The sequence below is a fragment of the Atractosteus spatula genome, chromosome 19, assembly GCF_055471065.1.
Source record: "Atractosteus spatula isolate fAtrSpa1 chromosome 19, fAtrSpa1.hap1, whole genome shotgun sequence".
Lineage (NCBI taxonomy): Eukaryota > Metazoa > Chordata > Actinopteri > Semionotiformes > Lepisosteidae > Atractosteus > Atractosteus spatula.
This window is the reverse complement of record NC_142724.1, coordinates 4,699,825-4,719,442: the sequence shown is the minus strand read 5'-3', so window position 1 is coordinate 4,719,442 and position 19,618 is coordinate 4,699,825. Positions and strand designations below refer to the sequence as shown.

Below are 19,618 nucleotides of genomic sequence, written 5' to 3'. Positions count from 1 at the left end.
GCCTTTACCAATCATGGCCTCCTAATAATTCTCATCTATGAATTGGCTTCGTCACTCCCAATTGATATTTATATCCCCATTTATTTATAAAGCTTTTTTTGTTCTTTTGCTGGAAAAAATTTGATTTCTGCTCAAGAATGCACCTTGGATTTTAACCTACAACCTACAGAAACATAAACCACAGCTCCACAATGCTTTCTGTTTCCTAGGATTAGAGTTTCCTCTCTAAGAGGGAAGCATTTGGGACTTAACACTTCAGTGAATTGAACACTGATTTAGATCTTAAGCCATTTTTATCAATTATCCTCCTTGTTAATCAGTAATAACTATTTAATTGTGTTTAAAACAATGTGCTCAACTTTACAGTTTATATATCACATAATTAAAGAAAAAGATTGCATCTATGAAGGAAGTAGTGATTGATATTAATTTAATTGTTGTTTCATTCTTGAGAACATTAAATATTTAAATCAATTTTTAAATGTTTAATGTGTATGTATCTAATTGCTTCTTTGTTGTATGTTTATATTACAATTAACCATATATTGTTTGAATTTGATTGGGAAATTATCTCATTAGAATACTACACATCATATGACCTCAGATGAGTGAGGTCTATATGTCCTGATGAAGGTTTATTTGTGCTTAAATGGGAGTTTAATAAATTGTGATGGAGCTAATAGTTTGCGACTTGCTTCCTGATAGATTTCCCTTGGACTGCAACTCATTATAATTATAGGTGTGTACCTTTTTCTTCTTTGTCAAACACAGAGTCTCACCATCATGTTGCTGGATATCAGAATCCTAAGCGGTACTATGCAGACAACTAATTAAATGCAGTCTTGCGGTTACCATGGTCAGTTGAAAAACCCCAGGAGAGAATGTCTGATGAAGCACTAGTCAATCAGAGAAAAAAACATGGATTTTTAAACAGTGGGTGGCAGATTCCTATGAGTATAAAGATTTAATTTCCCAATAACCTTTTGATGCTTTATTGTTATAAATGCAAAATTACCAACAAGAGCTCAAATGGGTGCATATTTATTTCACTTTTTCCTGTTTTATGTTTATTACATGTTTGTATTTGGTTCGTGGATACACACATTGTTTTTAATTTAGTGAAAAAAGAAAAATGCATAAGTTATCGCTGGATGTGAAGAAATCAATTTCAATAATTAAAAATGACTAAATTTCAGATGAAAGACTATTATGGACATATACAATTCAATAATAACAAAAAGTTAATATTGCAAACTTAAGAATATCTAATATTGAATGAACACAGAGACTACATTGCTGTCGAATAAAACTCACAGCTGATGCTAAATTAGATGAGTAATGCAATTTCTTAGAACATGAATTCAGAAAATGTCCTTGTTTTTTTTTAGATTAGTATGAAACTTCACTTACATGTGTGAACAGTCACATTTCCTCTCATTTAACAAGGCCCTCACATGTCTTGCCTCATTACCCAAATAGAGATCTCTGCCTTTACACTGTGCATAGGGAAACTCATTTCACAGTGAACAAGCTATTTCACTCCTTGAAAAATAAATTCCGCTGCCTCACTGTGAACTAATTGCAACTTAAAAGTCACTAATGAAAAGCAAAGCTTAATGAACATTCCTCAGGGAGACCTGCTGGTGATTCTTTGAATGAGAAGCTTGTTTTTTGCCTGACCCTGTAGTACACCACACTGGTAACATGAAATATCATCTCAACAGCACAAATTGAAGTAGTAACCTATACACTACTACAGTAGATTATAGTTGAGAAAGAATGACAAACACGTTTATCTTTTATTATTGTTTTCTAGTCATATAAAGTTTAATCGCAACCCCTGAAGCTAAAATACTAATGTCACACTGTTAATGGAATTACAGTGAAGTGGAAACTGGCGTATCTAGTTTATATTTAGTTCAGTTTATTACAGTTTTCTGAACATCTCCAAGACTCTTTACTGTTACAAAACTGTTGTTTTAATTGCCAAAACCATTAGCTTTTGTATATACAGTAAAACCAAGATAAAGTGCTATAGTTTAATCATTAAATTTAAAATAAGCAACAGCTGTGCTTTCAAATTGTTTTGATGGTTTCCATTGTGAACATTCTATTATATTTTAAATTAGTTTCCCTATGTAGTTAAATTAACTTAAGTTCAAATATACATTTTTTGTCACTTAACATTGCAACTTTTTTCATAAATTAGGATTTGAAATAACTCAATAAATCTTATCATATAGATGTATCTGTCCACTTTACATTTACATGATCACATACCTGATATGGTCTGATTTATTGTATTTTGTATAAAATTATCAAGAGTAATCACATCACAATGTCACCATTACTGTATATCTAAAAATAGCAACGATAAAAAAATGACAGCATTTCTCATAAAAACAAAATCAAGCAGTTACTTTGTTTGGCCAACAGATGGCACCAAGTACAAAGTAAAATCCAACAAGAATCCAAATTGAAGTACTGAGCTAACATTCAAATTATGTAGACAAAGCATCCTTGCTTACGTATGTTCATTTTATTTTGTATTTATATTTGTATCATTTTTCTAGTATTAGCCTAATTAATACACTCACATAACAGGTGGGTTATCATTTCAGAGGTGCAACGGCAACAAATGAACATTTTTCAACAGGATTGATCATATAGAGCAATTTTTATTTTTGATGCAGGGAACAGCCCCTGTATGACCACTTAAAATATTGTAAAACCAGAACACTTACTGGCTGCAGTTCTTTTATCAAATAGGCACATTTCAGGCACAGCAAAAATTACTCAAAGTGAAGATGAGGAACAGTGTACTGTATATAGAGACCAAATAAGAATAAAAGATTCCAAAATTATCCCATTGCCTATTATTCCTTGTTTTCAGTGTGTCTGAAATAAAAAATGAAAATTAATACAATCAGTCTTGAAGACAAGATAAGGCTCCATAGCCGAAATGTTGTATTTTCTTTCTTCTTTTCAGCATAGAATAAACCTATTACTTGTTCCTATACTGCACCTTATGGAGCAGATTTAGATGTTTCCAAAACCATTAGTTCTGCTTATATCATATTTTCCTTTTTCAGATGTTCTCTAAGCTGGAATTCTAAGCAGAAGGTCCTGACATTTGCTTTCAATCGATTAGACAGGGATCTATTAATGTTTTGATAGTTGTCTTAATAACAAGCTTAAAAACTGTCAGAAGTCACTCTTAAAATAACATGATATCATTAAGAATAAAGCTATACCCCATGTAACTTGTTTTTTTTTCTGTTCACATGATTACAAGTAATATTCTTATAGTAAGCCACAAGTGTCTGATTCAACAGCAACAAAGAAAAAAAAATAATAACAAACGGTCAGAAAAGAATATTGTATAACACAGCATGTCACTCATAGTAAATGGTGTTCCCATCTTCACTGCTTTTCTTCTGTGCTATAAATCTTTGTTAGCAATTATTTAGGTGAATAACAGGCTTTTCACTCCTCTTCAAATATACCGGCTTAGCAGGTACTGTGTAAGTCAGTGATTTCAGGAATTCTTGTCTCAAGTTTGATTTTATTTTCACCCATTTTATCTTCCTAAACCAGCTCGCTTGGTGTTGCTCAAATTATCAGCGATATCATCTCAATCTCCCACTTTTGTTAGCAGGTTATCTTGGTGGCTTTTATCACAGCAGACATATATAAGCTAACGCCCACACATTTCCTTTAACTGCACAGAGCTCTTATTTCACATGGGCTTATATGCTAAATGCAATGTATCTTGGATTAGGCTCTGCTGCACAGTATGCATGGGTGCCGGAAAGGTACAACTGTAGTTTTCAAGGAGACTGAAAAGATGAAAAAGTCCGACCGATCCATGATAAGTGCTTGTACACTGTACATTTCCAATGAAAAAAGCAAGATATTATTAATGTACTGCAACATGTATGAATTAATCAAATATATATAAATAAAATAAATAAGTATTGAAGTATTAATCCCATGTGGTATATAATATTTTGCAAATGGCATTACAGTTTGAATACTCTCAATAAAGATAAACAGTACAAATAGTGCAATATACTGTGCAGGTAAAGACAACTATGTCCTTTGAAGACACTTTTTAGACAAAATTAAGCAGACAGACTTCAGAAGAAAATGACCTAGTTATCAATCAGATTGTATATTGTATAGTTTAAGCAAATATTAATATAACAGGCACAACTGACTGTACTGTATGAATTTGTAAACACTGTTCTTTCAATACTCAGTTTATAAAATAACCAATTAGCTGCACTTTAATTTTACTGTTGACAAGAATTTATCAGTACCAGAGAAACATGATTTGTACAGACAAGAGACCATAAGGATGTTGTTTATTCTGGTACTGTATTTATCTCACCCCCTTACCGAGAAGGACGCAGAATTAGCAGATATTGTATAGCCCATAATCTGTGCAATCCCCTTCAGTTTAATTATTTTTTATAAAACTATATAAAAATAGTGTAGAAAACTTTCTATTAATTGCATAAGGATGTGACATTGAGATGGTCAGATGATTGGAGAAGCATACATACAGTATTTTATGACTGTCTTGAGTTCCCTGGTGGATGTTAAATCTTTTCTCAATCAACCATTGTGCTGCACAGTAGGCAAAATGTGCTTGATTTAGTTTTCAGTGGGGTGCCTGATGTACTATTAACAGGGAAATGATTTACAGTTTTGCCAGTAACTCTGAAAGCTGGAATATTCACCACAGTGAAAGTCCATGTTTCACTTTCTGCAGTTTTATAACCACTTGGATGAAATAATTATAGGAATGAAATTTCGGAAGTGCGTAGCTTGCCTAAATACAATTAAGGCAAATTGTTTTCAGTGCTGTTAGTTTTGGCTTTACTTATGCTGTTGCTATTAGATATAATGTCAGAATGCCTCAGATGATTTTGACAAACTACTACAAATATTTGAAATATTTGATGAGTTTTGTGAAATCAGGTCATTTAAAAATCCATCCGTTATTAATAATCCATTTATCTTGGTGTGTGTCACAAGTCTGAGCCTATCCCATGTGGATAAGACACAAGGTGGGACAGGAGAACGTGACAGCTTCTTCTTTGTATGGGACACCAATCCTTCACAGGACCACGCAGAAAGAGACAATGTACAGTAGAGTAGCCAAATCAGACAGCAAGTCTGTGGGAGATAGGAGGAAACCGAAATACTCAGTGAAAACCCACACAAAAAGCATACAAACCCCTACACACAGATGGCTGAGGCCAGAATCAAATCCAGGAGATGTGAGACAGAAGCAGTAAATGACACCCCACCAATTTAAAATTGTCAACCACATGTGTGGTTATTTGCTGTTTTCATCCTAGCAGATTTTAACTGTAGCTTTAATCTCATTTAAGACACAATATTTTTATTAGTTTAGAAACACAGCTTTCTAAATTAAGTTTCAGTCTGAAAGAATGGCAGAAAGAATTATGGCAGTCACATACTGGCTGAAGAATCCTTTTTCTACGTCAGATTATTACTTGTGCTTTTGGCGTTTTTTCTTATAACTGTATTTTTCTACTTATTCACATAATAAACAAAGGTATTTTGCAGCCTTCTCATCTGCAGAAACCCTTTTAAATACTTGCATGATGATCCCATGATAGAATATCTAAGTATTTTTCAGTATAATGTGCTTCTTCTGCATTTTAAGCACCTTGTGTTACAGTATGTTCACTTAATTTAATTTTCTTTATTTTGTTAGTTCAAATACAGCCAGTCATAAAACTAGTCCACATTAATTTTACAATTTTCAGTATCCCATAGAGTTCATAGAAGTGGTGCCTTTGCTGTTTAGGAGATTTACAACAGAATTGGGTGACTTGCTAGATTCTTAAATATATTAAGTGTTTCATGTTTGGGAACTGGACTGGACTCCGTGGGCAAGATGCATTGCATTAGACCAATAAATGTGGTTTCCTTGGTAAAATATTACATACGTCTTACATTTTGTTTGTAGGTGCTTTATTTCCATTGACCTTGTACTTGTCTCTATGCCCACTCAACAGCAGTATAACAGCTGTATGCCAAACTTCGGCTACATGTGCATTTATGTAAAAGAAAGACAAAAGCCTTTTACAGTATATGGGATGTTTAATGGTACTTATGATGCTTTGAATATTATGCTGATCTAATTAATTATTTCAAAAACATTATCCAAATGATGAAAAATAGGCTGCCAAGCACACTGAACTCAGTAATAGTCATTCCAGTTCTTTTTTTTCATGGGCAGGAGAAACAAAACATCAAGCCTTTCTCTTTGGTGATTTGGTCCATTTCCTGTCTGTCTCCACGAACTCTCACTGAGCTGTTTTTTTTTCTGAATAATTTTGACGCTAGTCTGTTTAGCAGAGTTACGACTACAAGATTAGATATAAATAGGCTATACAGTTAAAGGACACAAGTGTAGCCCAGCATCCATTAAATTTCCATTTTGATTCTGTTTATCTAACTGTTATTTTATGCATTTTCCATCTGACAAAGAGTTGGTGGTGCTCAGCATGAAATTTAAAGTCCGCAGTATTTTAAACAGTGAGTGTTTTTTATCAAAGGTGGAGAAACTCATTTATCAATTCCTTCTATACAGTAGCCCATTGGCTGCCCCTCATTGCTGCCGATGATTGTTTGCCGGAACCTGAAGGAGACTGATAAGGTCAATTTGGGCTAGCAGGTTGAGCAGGTGTAGTCTGGTGGGGATGTCTGGCCATGTGCTGTGTGATCTGGTCCTGCTGACCTCTCCAAAACTCTTTCCGTGTATTTCCTCATTCTGACACATTTGGGTCTCAAAGGGCTGGGTATCTTCCCAGATATTCATCCTCCATCTGGTCCTGCTACAGATATATACATATTTATTAAAAAAAACTCAACTTACACACTCTGTAGAGGAAAGTTTAAATGTCCTTTTTTTTAAGATCGTATAACAAAATAGAGACAATAACATTAACAAAATATGACTTGGATAAGATGATAGTTGTAGCCCGACCCACATTTGTACTAGGTGACTCAGACTTTAAAACAATTGACAGTTTGACGCTTTACTATATTTGCATGTAGTCTGACACGCGTCAGGTATCTTCCTGCCGTGATAGACTGGAATTAAACACTTAATGTAGCATGACACAAATTACAAACTAGGAGTGCTTGGTTTCTAGACTAACTTTACTACAGATCCTTTCACAGTGGGGTGGCCTCTTTTGGGCCAAGAGGATAGTGATAGTCTGTTGAGCTGTCTGACATAAATTAAAGGTTAAAATGGAGGGTTAACAGTTTCCTATGTTGATGCAGTTCCTTTAATAGCAGGCATGAATACCATGAATATGTAGCCCTGAGTCAACATGTCACAGAGGCAACATGTCTATCACTCAGCCTGCTCGGTCATAAAAAGCCAGTCCATCACAGAGGTATTAGTCAGCAAAAGATCCTTAGTTCCTCTATTCCACTGGATGGATGGAGTCCTGTCAGACTCCTTTTAGTTCTCCCTCTCCCTTCCTTGCTTCACTTTCATTTCCTGGAACCCCATAAAAAAATCCCCATAAGTCTTCATCATCTCTTTCTAACTTTCAAACTGGCCAACTAACAGTAAAGCAGAGGAGTTCCATAAACTCTATATGAATCTGGATACCAATCATACACTTTCCTTTCCTGAACTGTAAAAGCTTAGACACAGCTCCCTGCTGTCTTCACCAGACTGCTCCTACTCCTGAGGAATGTCCAGTTATACACAGGGCCAATCAGCTAAATATTTTTCTGCCTGTGGAACGGAGAAATCCAATCAGTCAACCAAGGTAGGCATGTCCACTTTACTCTTAAGACAGAAGAGGCTTTAACTCAGTCTCCACATGAGCCATCACGGAATATAAATTATTTTGCAAAGTACTTTAACTGTGGATCAGTCGTCTACAATACTGCATTCTATAATATATTAAGAGTTGCTTTTTTAAATTTTTCATATGTATTATCTTGAGATACCCGTATTTCAAATATACTACTTAATGTGCGCATTTGCCCCCACACTAATTCTTGTTACTTTGAAGTTAGTGATCACGTAAGGGGAATATGTACAATCCATTGAGTTCTTTTAGTTTACAGGCAACAAAAAAATACAGTATGTTCTGCCTTAAGAATACTGTAATTGGAGATCCAGATGACACCACCATGCTCTCCTCCAAAGCCCTTAAGTGGATCATCAGTGCAACAGCGCCTCGCTTTAGCGAAAGTAGTGGGAGCACAAATATGACGTCACTGCGGCAGTTACCATAGCGACGATAACAAACGAAAGGTAGGTAGGGCATTTTTAATCAATTGTGAAGAGATAAGTAAAATTTTGTTACAGGTAAAAAGTAACAAAAAACAGAACAATTATCTGTTTTGAAGTTAGCTGGATTTACTTTCTCCAAGATAAAACCGGTACTTGGGCTGTGTTTAAAATGTAACTCTACTCTGCATGCTTTCTGTTTTAGTTCAGGATGAAAAGGTTTAAGTGAACATGAGACGCTGAAACACACAGTATGCACTGTTGCAGCGAAAAGAAATATTCACAGCAGGAAAACATGTCCGCGACGGCAAAAAAAGAAAAGTTCGTGCCTCATAACTGGAAAAATGTGCCTGGATCAGAACTGAAAAAGATGTCCCTCCTGCAAAAAGCTCGGTACCTCGCTTACGAGGAGCCGAGCAAGGAGGTTGTAAACTCAGTTTTGATCTCGAAGCAGCGGCTTCGTGTGAGGGCACCCGTCAGCAGAAACCCGCAAAAAAACCCAGACCCAGAGGCAGAGGAGCAGCAGAGGAAGCAGGACACAGTGATCGGGCAGCTGAAGGCTGCGGAAGCTCGCAACAGGGTGCGATCGATGAGAGTACGGTACCAAAGCATGAGAGTGGGTTTGTTTTTGCATTTTTTATCATTCTTTTTTGTTTCTCTTTTACATTTTTTTTTCCTGATTCGACACAACGCACAGAACGAACATGATTGTGTTAATTCTTTGCAGGCATGTTGCAAAGTTGGGCTGCATTAACTGAAGTCCCTGTCTTATACTGTATAGCTCTTAACATCTGGAATTGTAAGGTGTGGATCAGTAAACAAACTAAATTCGAACTCAAACATAGACACGTACTGTACGTACAAAAGCCCAACTGCATACTTCGTCTCAACGTCTTTACAGATTTCAGTTTATATCCTACAGTGAGAACAAGGACAGTCGTACTGTAGGTCTCTATGCCATTTTAGCAGCTTTTAAAGAGTTGCCTCCCATAGAGCTTTTTTATTTGCTGAATCTAATTTTTGTTTGATTTTTAGAAGGTACGTACAGTAAGTGCTATTTGTTAGTATGTGTGGCAAACCGGAACGTGGGCACTTTGACTAAAGCATGAAAGCTATGCAGAAGATACTGTAGGATTGTTTGTGATGCTAAGTAGACTAATAACTTAGGTCTGGCTTATGAGGACCAGTGGAGTTCAATACTGTAGCTCACAGAGTATTTTGCTTTGAGCAGTCAGCCTCATGACAATGGGCAGTATAAAATTATTTTTTTAAAAACATTTTAGGGTTTTTTTAACTGAATGCTATAGTTACAGTTATCCTAGCAACACAAATCTTACTGAAGCGTGGATAGGTTCTATCATCTGCTTTATACAGAATTGTGACTTTTATGTGTTGAAAAATAAACATTTTGCGTTACATGTCAGACTTCATAAAATGGCCTATAACATGAAAACAAGGTGAGAGTTGCTGGATATGTACAGCAGGCTCTCCTTATCATCATTTTGTTTCTAATTCCAGGCCCAAGAAATCAACCATCTGATTTCTTGCCAGCCGACTGCACAGAAAGCTGTTCGACTGGAGCTGCTGCTACCAGCCAAGCTTGAAAAGTTCAGCCCTGGCAACGACGCGGTAGATAAACTAGAGGTGAGCACTGCAGTGCATTATTTGTGCCTTCTCGGCTCCACCTGTTTTACATTTTTCTCTATCATATGGTTTTCCTATACGCAATAGGAACTGCAGATGATAAGCTATTATAACCATTTTACATTTTAATTTATTTCACATACACTGTTAGTTTTTCATGTGGCACAGGATGGGTACATTTTTACCATTTTACCATTATACTATTATCCATTTTTTATCAATGGATAATAGTTACAGGTCCACTGTCCAAGGAGAAAGACTGGTCCGTTATGGATGTTTTGATGTTTGTACCAAAGCTGCCATATTTATTTCTCTTTCATTAGATTACTTGTAATCTACAGTACCTTCCTTTGAAAGGTTACCAGATTTGCTTTGCTATTTCCCATAGTTTTAACATGAAAAAAACAAGTAACTATTTTTGCATTGCCGTATTCTGTGCTGTATTCTGCTGTGACAACCCAGGTTCTCCTTTATAGTCCTGCCCCTGCCTGCTGAGTCCTCCTCCTCTTCTGCATGCCTTCACAGAGTTAGACAGTCTCCAGCTGGAAATCATCAAAATAAAGGATAAACAAACAAAAAAATATATTTTGACTTAGGCTGCACTGCTTGCTTCAGGGAAGAAATCTAGTGGAACCAAAAAAAAAAGCCACACATGAACACACAAATAAAACCTTGAAACCCCAGAACAATTGTTCCTGCAATGTCCTGTGGTCAAAATACTTTCCTTCTTTTGCTTTTTTGCTATCGGTTATGTGATTTAAGGGTGACAGCTTTGGAATTGTTTTCATGGGTAACCAGGATAAGAACATTACAGTTGTTTGTTTAGTAAAAATAATTCATCTGGAACCAAATAAAGGGGTTGCTTTAATGAACTGATAAAAAGAGAAAAAAAAACAGATTTACAGCATAATCCAAGTTCACATTGTTCTTTGCAGGGACTACCCTGCACTTATTTAATTTGTTGGCGTAATTACTCCATTGCGTTTTCGACTATTAGCTATTTACAGTGCCTTGCGAAAGTATTCGGCCCCCTTGAACTTTTCAACCTTTTGCCACATTTCAGGCTTCAAACATAAAGATATAAATTTTTTATTTTATGTGAAGAATCACCAACAAGTGGGACACAATTGTGAAGTGGAACGAAATCTATTGGATTTTTGAAACTTTTTTAACTAATAAAAAAATGAAAAGTGGGGCGTGCAAAATTATTCGGCCCCTTTACTTTCAGTGCAGCAAACTCACTCCAGAAGTTCAGCGAGGATCTCTGAATGATCCAATGTTGTCCTAAATGACTGATGGTGATAAATAGAATCCACCTGTGTGTAATCAAGTCTCTGTATAAATGCACCTGCTCTGTGATAGTCTCAAGGTTCTGTTGAAAGCGCAGAGAGCATCATGAAGACCAAGGAACACACCAGGCAGGTCCGTAATACTGTTGTGGAGAAGTTTAAAGCCGGATTTGGATACAAAAAGATTTCCCAAGCTTCAAACATCCCAAGGAGCACTGTGCAAGCGATCATCTTGAAATGGAAGGAGTATCAGACCACTGCAAATCTACCAAGACCTGGCCGTCCCTCTAAACTTTCAGCTCAGACAAGGAGAAGACTGATCAGAGATGCAGCCAAGAGGCCCATGATCACTCTGGATGAACTGCAGAGAACTACAGCTGAGGTGGGAGAGTCTGTCCATAGGACAACAATCAGTCTTACACTGCACAAATCTGGCCTTTATGGAAGAGTGGCAAGAAGAAAGCCATTTCTCAAAGATATCCATAAAAAGTCTCGTCTAAAGTTTGCCACAAGCCACCTGGGAGACACCCCAAACATGTGGAAGAAGGTGCTCTGGTCAGATGAAACCAAAATCGAACTTTTTGGCCACAATGCAAAACGATATGTTTGGCGTAAAAGCAACACAGCTCATCACCCTCAACACACCATCCCCACTGTCAAACATGGTGGTGGCAGCATCATGGTTTGGGCCTGCTTTTCTTCAGCAGGGACAGGGAAGATGGTTAAAATTGAGGGGAAGATGGATGCAGCCAAATACAGGACCATTCTGGATGAAAACCTGTTGGAGTCTGCAAAAGACCTGAAACTGGGACGGAGATTTATCTTCCAACAAGACAATGATCCCAAACATACAGCAAAATCTACAAAGGAATGGTTCACAAATAAACGTATCCAGGTGTTTGAATGGCCAAGTCAAAGTCCAGACCTGAATCCAATCGAGAATCTGTGGAAAGAGCTGAAAACTGCTGTTCACAAACGCTCTCCATCCAACCTCACTGAGCTCGAGCTGTTTTGCAAGGAAGAATGGGCAAGAATTTCAGTCTCTCGATGTGCAAAACTGATAGAGACATACCCCAAGCGACTTGCAGCTGTAATCGCAGCAAAAGGTGGCTCTACAAAGTATTAACGCAAGGGGGCCGAATAATTTTGCACGCCCCACTTTTCATTTTTTTATTAGTTAAAAAAGTTTCAAAAATCCAATAGATTTCGTTCCACTTCACAATTGTGTCCCACTTGTTGGTGATTCTTCACATAAAATAAAAAATTTATATCTTTATGTTTGAAGCCTGAAATGTGGCAAAAGGTTGAAAAGTTCAAGGGGGCCGAATACTTTCGCAAGGCACTGTACATAGTGGACATTATTGAAACCAGTCTCTCCAGTTGTGTTCTATATGTGAATGAGTTGGGAGGTTGGAATATGAACCAAGGGCTACTCTATGCCATACCTGTGTGTAATTTTAATTATTAATAAGTATACACAAAATAGTAAATGGGCATTTTTTTCTGGCATATTGTATATACTCAGTCAATAATAATAATAGTAATAATCAGTACTTCTGATTGCACATTTTTTCATGTGGCTGTTCATTATTAATGTGCACTTTGTATAAGAATTAAATTTGGATATTCATTATTATGTCACTGCTCTAGTACAAAGGGTCTGCAAACAAGAGATCAAATTTCATTACATTTTTTAAAATAAGGTACAGTTCAGATACAGTCTCAATTTGAGACTTTGGATTTGGATGAAAATGTGGACATATTGATTTAATTATTTTGAGAAAAGTGGTGGTTTGTCTTCATAGAAGGTATTAATTGAATAATATAATAACGTCCATTATATTTTGCTACATGTATTTAAACTTTAACAATTAAACTTTTGTTTGTTGTTTTGAAAGGAGCAGATACAGTATTTAATGTTATCTCAGCCGTTAAGGCCTTTTCTTAAAAACTGCAGTCATATCAGGATTTGCTGAACCCCACCCAAGCAATAAGAAGGTTTATGTCATATACTGGGCATCAAAAGAAACTATTGCTCTGTTTATGCTTGTATGTTTTATAAAATCAGGTACTGTATATGGATTTTGGGTATTAATTAAATCTTTTTGATGTCATTTCGGTTAATTGATCATTCATGACTGACCAGATGACCTTAATTTGTCAGAGATGATAGGGCAGAGGTCTTCAGGAGATCTAACCTCTTGAATGCAAGCCTGGTGAAAAGAAAGAAAAAGAAAAAAACTAATATGCTCTGCGTATCCACAGAATAATGCCTGTGCAGTTGGTATCTGATGCAACACGCTATGTGAACTTGTCAGCTTCGGAGCCTGCCCCTCTTTATCAGTGAATCAGCCTGACTGCCTAGCTCCACATTGATCAAGTTCTGGGACCTCACTTGCTACTCTTCCAGCAGGCTGATCCTAACATGATTCCAGCTGGACAGCACATGTCTTCATGCTGCTCGTTTAACAACAGCTAAATTGTGAAATGAAAATGTGACAGTTATGCCGTGTATGCCCTTCTCTCAAGAGCCCCTTTCACCATTTGTGAAACAGCTGGGACAACTTGTGACATGTAGGGCTCAGGCCCATGCTTAACCATAGACCGGGTTCTACAAGAGGAATGGGACCGATTCCCACCAGACAGCATGTGCAACTATTGTAAAGCATGCATGACAGATGTACAGCTTACATTGCTTCCAGTGTTGGCCAAACGTGCTACTAGCCTGTGATTTTCAAATTAGACCACCTTGTTGATCAGTGCTGTTGTGCTATGTTAACTCAAGTCCCACTCTACAAAACATTTAATTTCTTTAACTCTGTGAATTATATTTGCAGTTAGTGTAAATTTCTTTTGATGTTCAGCAATATTGGTGGTTCACAATAAATCACAGTTTGAGATGTACTGTATATTATCAGAAATTATATTTTTATTCATTTTACTTTTAAAAATGTAAAATAGACTAGAAGCTTTAAAAATATTTACACATTATTCAGAAATACTTTTAAGTATAATGATTTTAAATTCAATATGCAATATTAAGCTTATTCTCATCTTTCTGACCTTGATGGTTTATGGAACTGTGACAAGTAGGTGGCCTAAGACTGTATAAAATAATGTTTTCCATGTATTAAGTGAAACAATAATAAAAGGCAAACAATAAAAACATACAAGTAATGAATCAAGAAACGTTTGAGTCTACAAAGCTTCAAATTTTCCTAAGTAACTGATAGAATTGGGCTTTCAGTTCAAAATGTACAGACCGTATTTTAGAAATGCCCATTTAAGAACAAAACAAAAATAGTAACCTTTTAATACACCTGCTTTCCTTAAAAACATATTTTTATTGAAATAATATAGCAGCTTAATGAATCATTTTGTCTACATTAGGGACTTTAAAGTGGAAGCCATAAGTCCTGCAGTGAATTTGCTGCACTATTTCCTTCAACTATGTTAAGATACATCTAAAAGGGTTTTTATTCTGCTTTGCTTGACTTACTCTATTCTTTTAGATTTATTATAAGATTTTACTTTTCTCTGGTTCCTGTTTAAATAAATATTTTAGCTGTGCTTTGTGTTCACCCTTACCCATGCTGAACAGGTTTATAAATCTGTCACTAAAGATTTTTGTTCTCACCTCTCACATAACTTTTTTTTATTCCACTGAGAAAGCTTCAGGGTGTTTCCCTGGTGACTGCGAGTGTGGCAGTAAAGCAGAGTTCAGGCATTATTTTTGACAGCAAGATATCACCAGCAGTGCAAGCAGCACCGTTGTAGAAACACGCTAGTATTGGTTAACTATTGTAAAGATTAGCTAAAAAGACCATTTCAGCAGGAGTAAGCCAATGCTGCAACTATAGTGGTTAAATCGTATTCAGCTGACAATCAAACAAATAAACATTTGGAGTGTCCTGTTCTCTAACACAGCACTGTTGCAATTTTTAATTTTAATTTTTGTCATTGGGTTCAGCTGCAGGAAGTTGCAAAGTAACCCCTTCCTCAGGATATCCCCTATGGCTTGAGGTGTGCCTGTGGAGGATCTTGTGCATGCAAAGCAGATTTTAATGATCTGGTAGCTAATTGCCAGTCTTTCATCGAATGAATGTTATGTTAAGATCACAAATAAGTGAGGAGAGAACTGGGAAGATGCTTCACTCCAAAGTACTTATTGGATCTCTTTAAAAAAAAAACAAGAACCAGTCCTTCTAAGTACTTACCACTTTAAGTCCACATCTCTTTATCAGTAATTTCTGTTTGGCAAGTGCCTTAAATAATTTCTGAGTGCAGCATCATTGTCTTTTGTTTCATGCAGACAAAGTTAGCTGTGTGAAGAGGTCCTTTCTTTGTCATAATGGCCAATGTTAAATGTGATAGGCTAAATGATTGCCCAGTTTACTGTCTGTTCTTCTCTGCAGTGCCAGATGTATCTAAAATATATACTTGAGTTCTCTTGGTCACAAATGTATATTTCTGTTTTCAAATTTTTATATTTCCTGATCAGCAGCTTTGCGGGTGAATGCCTCATACTATTTTGTTTTCTTTTTTGCTTTGCAGAGGAAAAGAATTGAAGAGATTCTTGAAGACGAAAGGGGACTGACAATAAATCGAACATGAAATCCATTGATGTGCTTTTTTATTATAATTAGTCACTGTTAGGTCACTTGCTTGACCATGTACAATATAGCAGTTGCATACAAATAGGACTTTCTCAAGGTAAAGAAAAAGGACCTCATAATTTCTGCACCTCAGTATCAGTATCTTCTTAACAGCCCATACAGCATTTTAAGAAAAATGTAACAGACTAGGTTCTGTAAAAGCTATTTCAGAAAGAGAATACAATAATAAAGATGATCAAATACAATGCTATGTATAATCAATGTCTTGCAGAGAAAGCATTGATGTCATTGGGAATGAATGAATGATCTTACCCTGAAGATTTAGTGCCGTGGTGGTTTTCCATTTTTACATGATGTTTTATAAAAACACCCTGGCCATGTCTATTATTATTTGAATAGTAAATGTGAACAATGCAGTTTTGAAAACCAAATCAAAAAGCATGTGAAGTTTTGCTCACATTTACTATAATGTGTAGTTTGTCTGCTATTATTATTTGATGATTTTGACTCGCTGAAGTAATCATCGACTGTTCTCAGAGTACCATTCTCAGTATTGCAGAAATTACAAATGTGTTTTCTTTCCTGGCTTTTGGGAAGCTGTGTTTGCATCAGTTCAAAGTAGCAGTCTTTCTAATGAAACAACATGAGGTAAAAAAGGGATGCAGTTGCACAAGTGGTCCCTATTTTCTCATGTAAAATTAACCACAGGGAGGATCTGTACCCAGTAATTGGTGTGTGGGCTTTTCTTTTCAACCATTGAACATTTTTTTTTTTAAATAAAGTGACTCATGATGAGCGGCAAGTTTGGTGGTGATTAACATTGCTGCCTCGTAGTGCTTGGGACCCTGGGTTCAGTTAATGGAGTCCTATCTGCATGGAGTTTGTGCTTGCGTAGTTAACTCCCAATGCTCTGCTTTCCTCCCACTGTCCAAGCACATACTGGTAGGGTATTAGACCTCTGGGAAATCTGGCCCTCATGTAAGTGTGTATGTTTCTGTTTGTGTTGGATGGATGGAGTGCAAATCCAGGCTGCTTTCCTCAGCAACAGATGTGTATTCCTAACAAAAGAAAATGGATAACTCATTAGTATGAGCACATGCTTAAAGATAAACATAGCAGAACTCCACAACTTTTAAGTTATGAATGAAAAGAGCTGTTGATCATCAGTAATTCAGAAACAAATGAGGGGAATATATTCCTGATGAGTCTCCACCAGCCAACATTTTTGCACAATTTGTAAATCATTTTGCCATGACATTTACCATTCATTGATAACAATCCAAGAATCGTAATTTCAATATGATGATGACGACGTTATGTTTACTACATAAAGTCCTGGTGCTAAAAGCAAGGCTGACCTTTAATTGTACATCAAGGGTACTGTGATCTCAATCTCATTATTTGACCTGTTTGTAATTCTTCTTGTATTACTTGCATGTGTCAACAATTTTACAGTATTATGAATTTTATTTGGAATATAATTATTTTAATTCAAGTTGGCTAATTGAATTTATATTTATTGCAAAGGTATCAATATGTTTTGTTATATCTAAACTATCGCAAAACAGAACTAGAAAAATGGAACAGAATTTACCGTCCTAATCCAGTAACCAGGTCATTCTGCCCTATAACTTTCATTGTGGAAATTAAGTTTTGAAGGCTTGTAATGAAGTTGTTTTCCTTGAAAGCAGTGGATTTTGCTGGTATAATTCCAGCATGTTTTATTTTGATACATTCCACATTCAATTTTAATGGTCATTTTTAATGAAGTAGAGCCCTGAGTTATTAGGTATTTAACTGTCCAAAGCACAATTAGTCTATACACTGCTCAGGGAGACCTTTATTGCACCTATCATAAATACATCACTGACCCACTGAGGTATATAAGAAATTAAACAGTATATTGGTAGACACACAATATTGCCAGAGTATTTCACAGGATATGTTTCATTGTATACATTAATCTAAGGGTCAACAATCTATGGGTTTGGAAACTTTTATTGATTACAAAAAATTTGATAGCTAATTGCACTTTTTATCATTTGTTGGAAAACCAGTCCACTGGATAAAGACCTGCAGTGAGGTTTAATGTAGTGCAAAGTATGCTCCAATAAATAATGGATGTTGTGATAATCTGAAAATAAATGTATAGTGTACATTACAAAATGTTTTTTAATGTTTTAATAATCTGCAAAGCCTATCTAGCATTATATACAAAGATGTATCCAGTTACTGACTAAGCTACATACATTGGATTCGAAATGTTGCCATATACTCCAGTCATCCACCCACATCTAGCCCACTCCTAGTACTATTCAATAAGACAACAGGTGGCTTTGTTGATTGTTATTCGTAAAGAATTTACTTATGTGGAACTTCATTTTATGGAGGTTACAATGAAAGATCAGGAAGTTACGTTCACTCTCACCTCAGCTGCCCTAACACATAATCATTCCTGACATCAGTTTAATAAAGTATAAATACCAATATGTCAGCCCCTTTTACCTTGCATTTTGTCTCCTTTCTGCAGCCCCTTGGTTGACTTCTCACACTGCCTCAGTCAAGCAGATTAAGCCAGATCTTACTATAACGAAGTGATCAGGAAAATCTTCAATACATTTAATTGTTGGGTGGTGTTATTCCACATGAACTGAGTAAAATAACAGCATTAAGTATGTGATTAGATGCAGCACGTATGTTCTTTGAAAATGGACAGATCAAAGTTTAAATTAAAATATTGCAACCACAGTACAAACTGAGCCATTTGCAAAATTTTGGACTGCGCATACTATACCTGCAGTTCATTCAGTATGAGTGCGTCAGTCAGTAGATAGCACAATTACCTATGTCTCTGATATAGCAGAGGTACTTAAAGCCACACTTTAAAATGGATCAATCGAGTCCTGGTTTTTCCATGTCCTTAGATTTAATTATAAATACACCTTAGTATACCTGCCCACATTCCAGTGGGAGGCTTTGTAACGAGAAAAAGCTGACAATTGTTCTGTCATTTCTCTGAAATGCCAGTCAAGACTGATAATGTTCCCTTAGGACACGTGGCATCTGGGATGAGCTGCTATAGCTGTGAACAGTAACCATTAGCTACAATTTATTAGATCAACTGCTGGTGAATCATATTTCTTCTCTGCCATTTCTCTTGCATTACCACACAAAGGAGCACATAAGCCAAATCACTGAAAAGGTTATTATCTGTGATTGACTTAGGGGAATCTTCCTTGGTTTCATAATATTGACAGGGTTCCAGTAGAGTAGGCTGACATATCAGAGGATGTCTTTTTTTTCTTAAAATTTCCATTGTAGTTCAAATATTGCACTGCACCAGATTTGAAAGTTACATCGGTTTTTCTACTAAATACACCCCACACATACACTCCCCCTCAAGGCGTTAGAGTATACTACAGTCAAATGAGATATATGCAGAAAAAACATATAATTCATGACATAGTTAAATATCTTTGTAATCTAAATAGTCTGCATTAAATGTTCCTTGAAAAGCAATTTTGTTCTTGCCCACAAAAGAAAAAAAAATATCATTTAATTTCTAATTAGTAGAAATATATTTTATGAAATACAGAAATATTAGGATTGTGAGATTTAAAATACTGTGCATAAACATCAGTTGTGGAAACATCGTTGAAAGCAAAACACTGTAACTAAAGAAATTAAAATCTTTGAATTCTACTATTTTCCAAAAAGCGCCTTATTACGATCATCATTGATAAACAGCTGACCTGCTTTTATGACTG

At 36.0% G+C, this 19,618-nt stretch overlaps 1 protein-coding gene across 1 annotated transcript; it reads left to right on the top strand.

Moving 5' to 3' along the window:
- The first annotated feature begins 8,459 nt into the window (after nt 1–8,459).
- On the top strand, nt 8,460–16,643 carry LOC148817920 (uncharacterized). The gene is made up of 3 exons (XM_088937628.1): nt 8,460–8,918; nt 9,821–9,946; nt 15,790–16,643. Exons 1-3 carry the CDS (start codon nt 8,556–8,558, stop codon nt 15,847–15,849), a joined length of 549 nt encoding a protein of 182 aa, XP_088793754.1. The 5' UTR covers nt 8,460–8,555; the 3' UTR covers nt 15,850–16,643.
- Nucleotides 16,644–19,618: the final 2,975 nt, after the last annotated feature.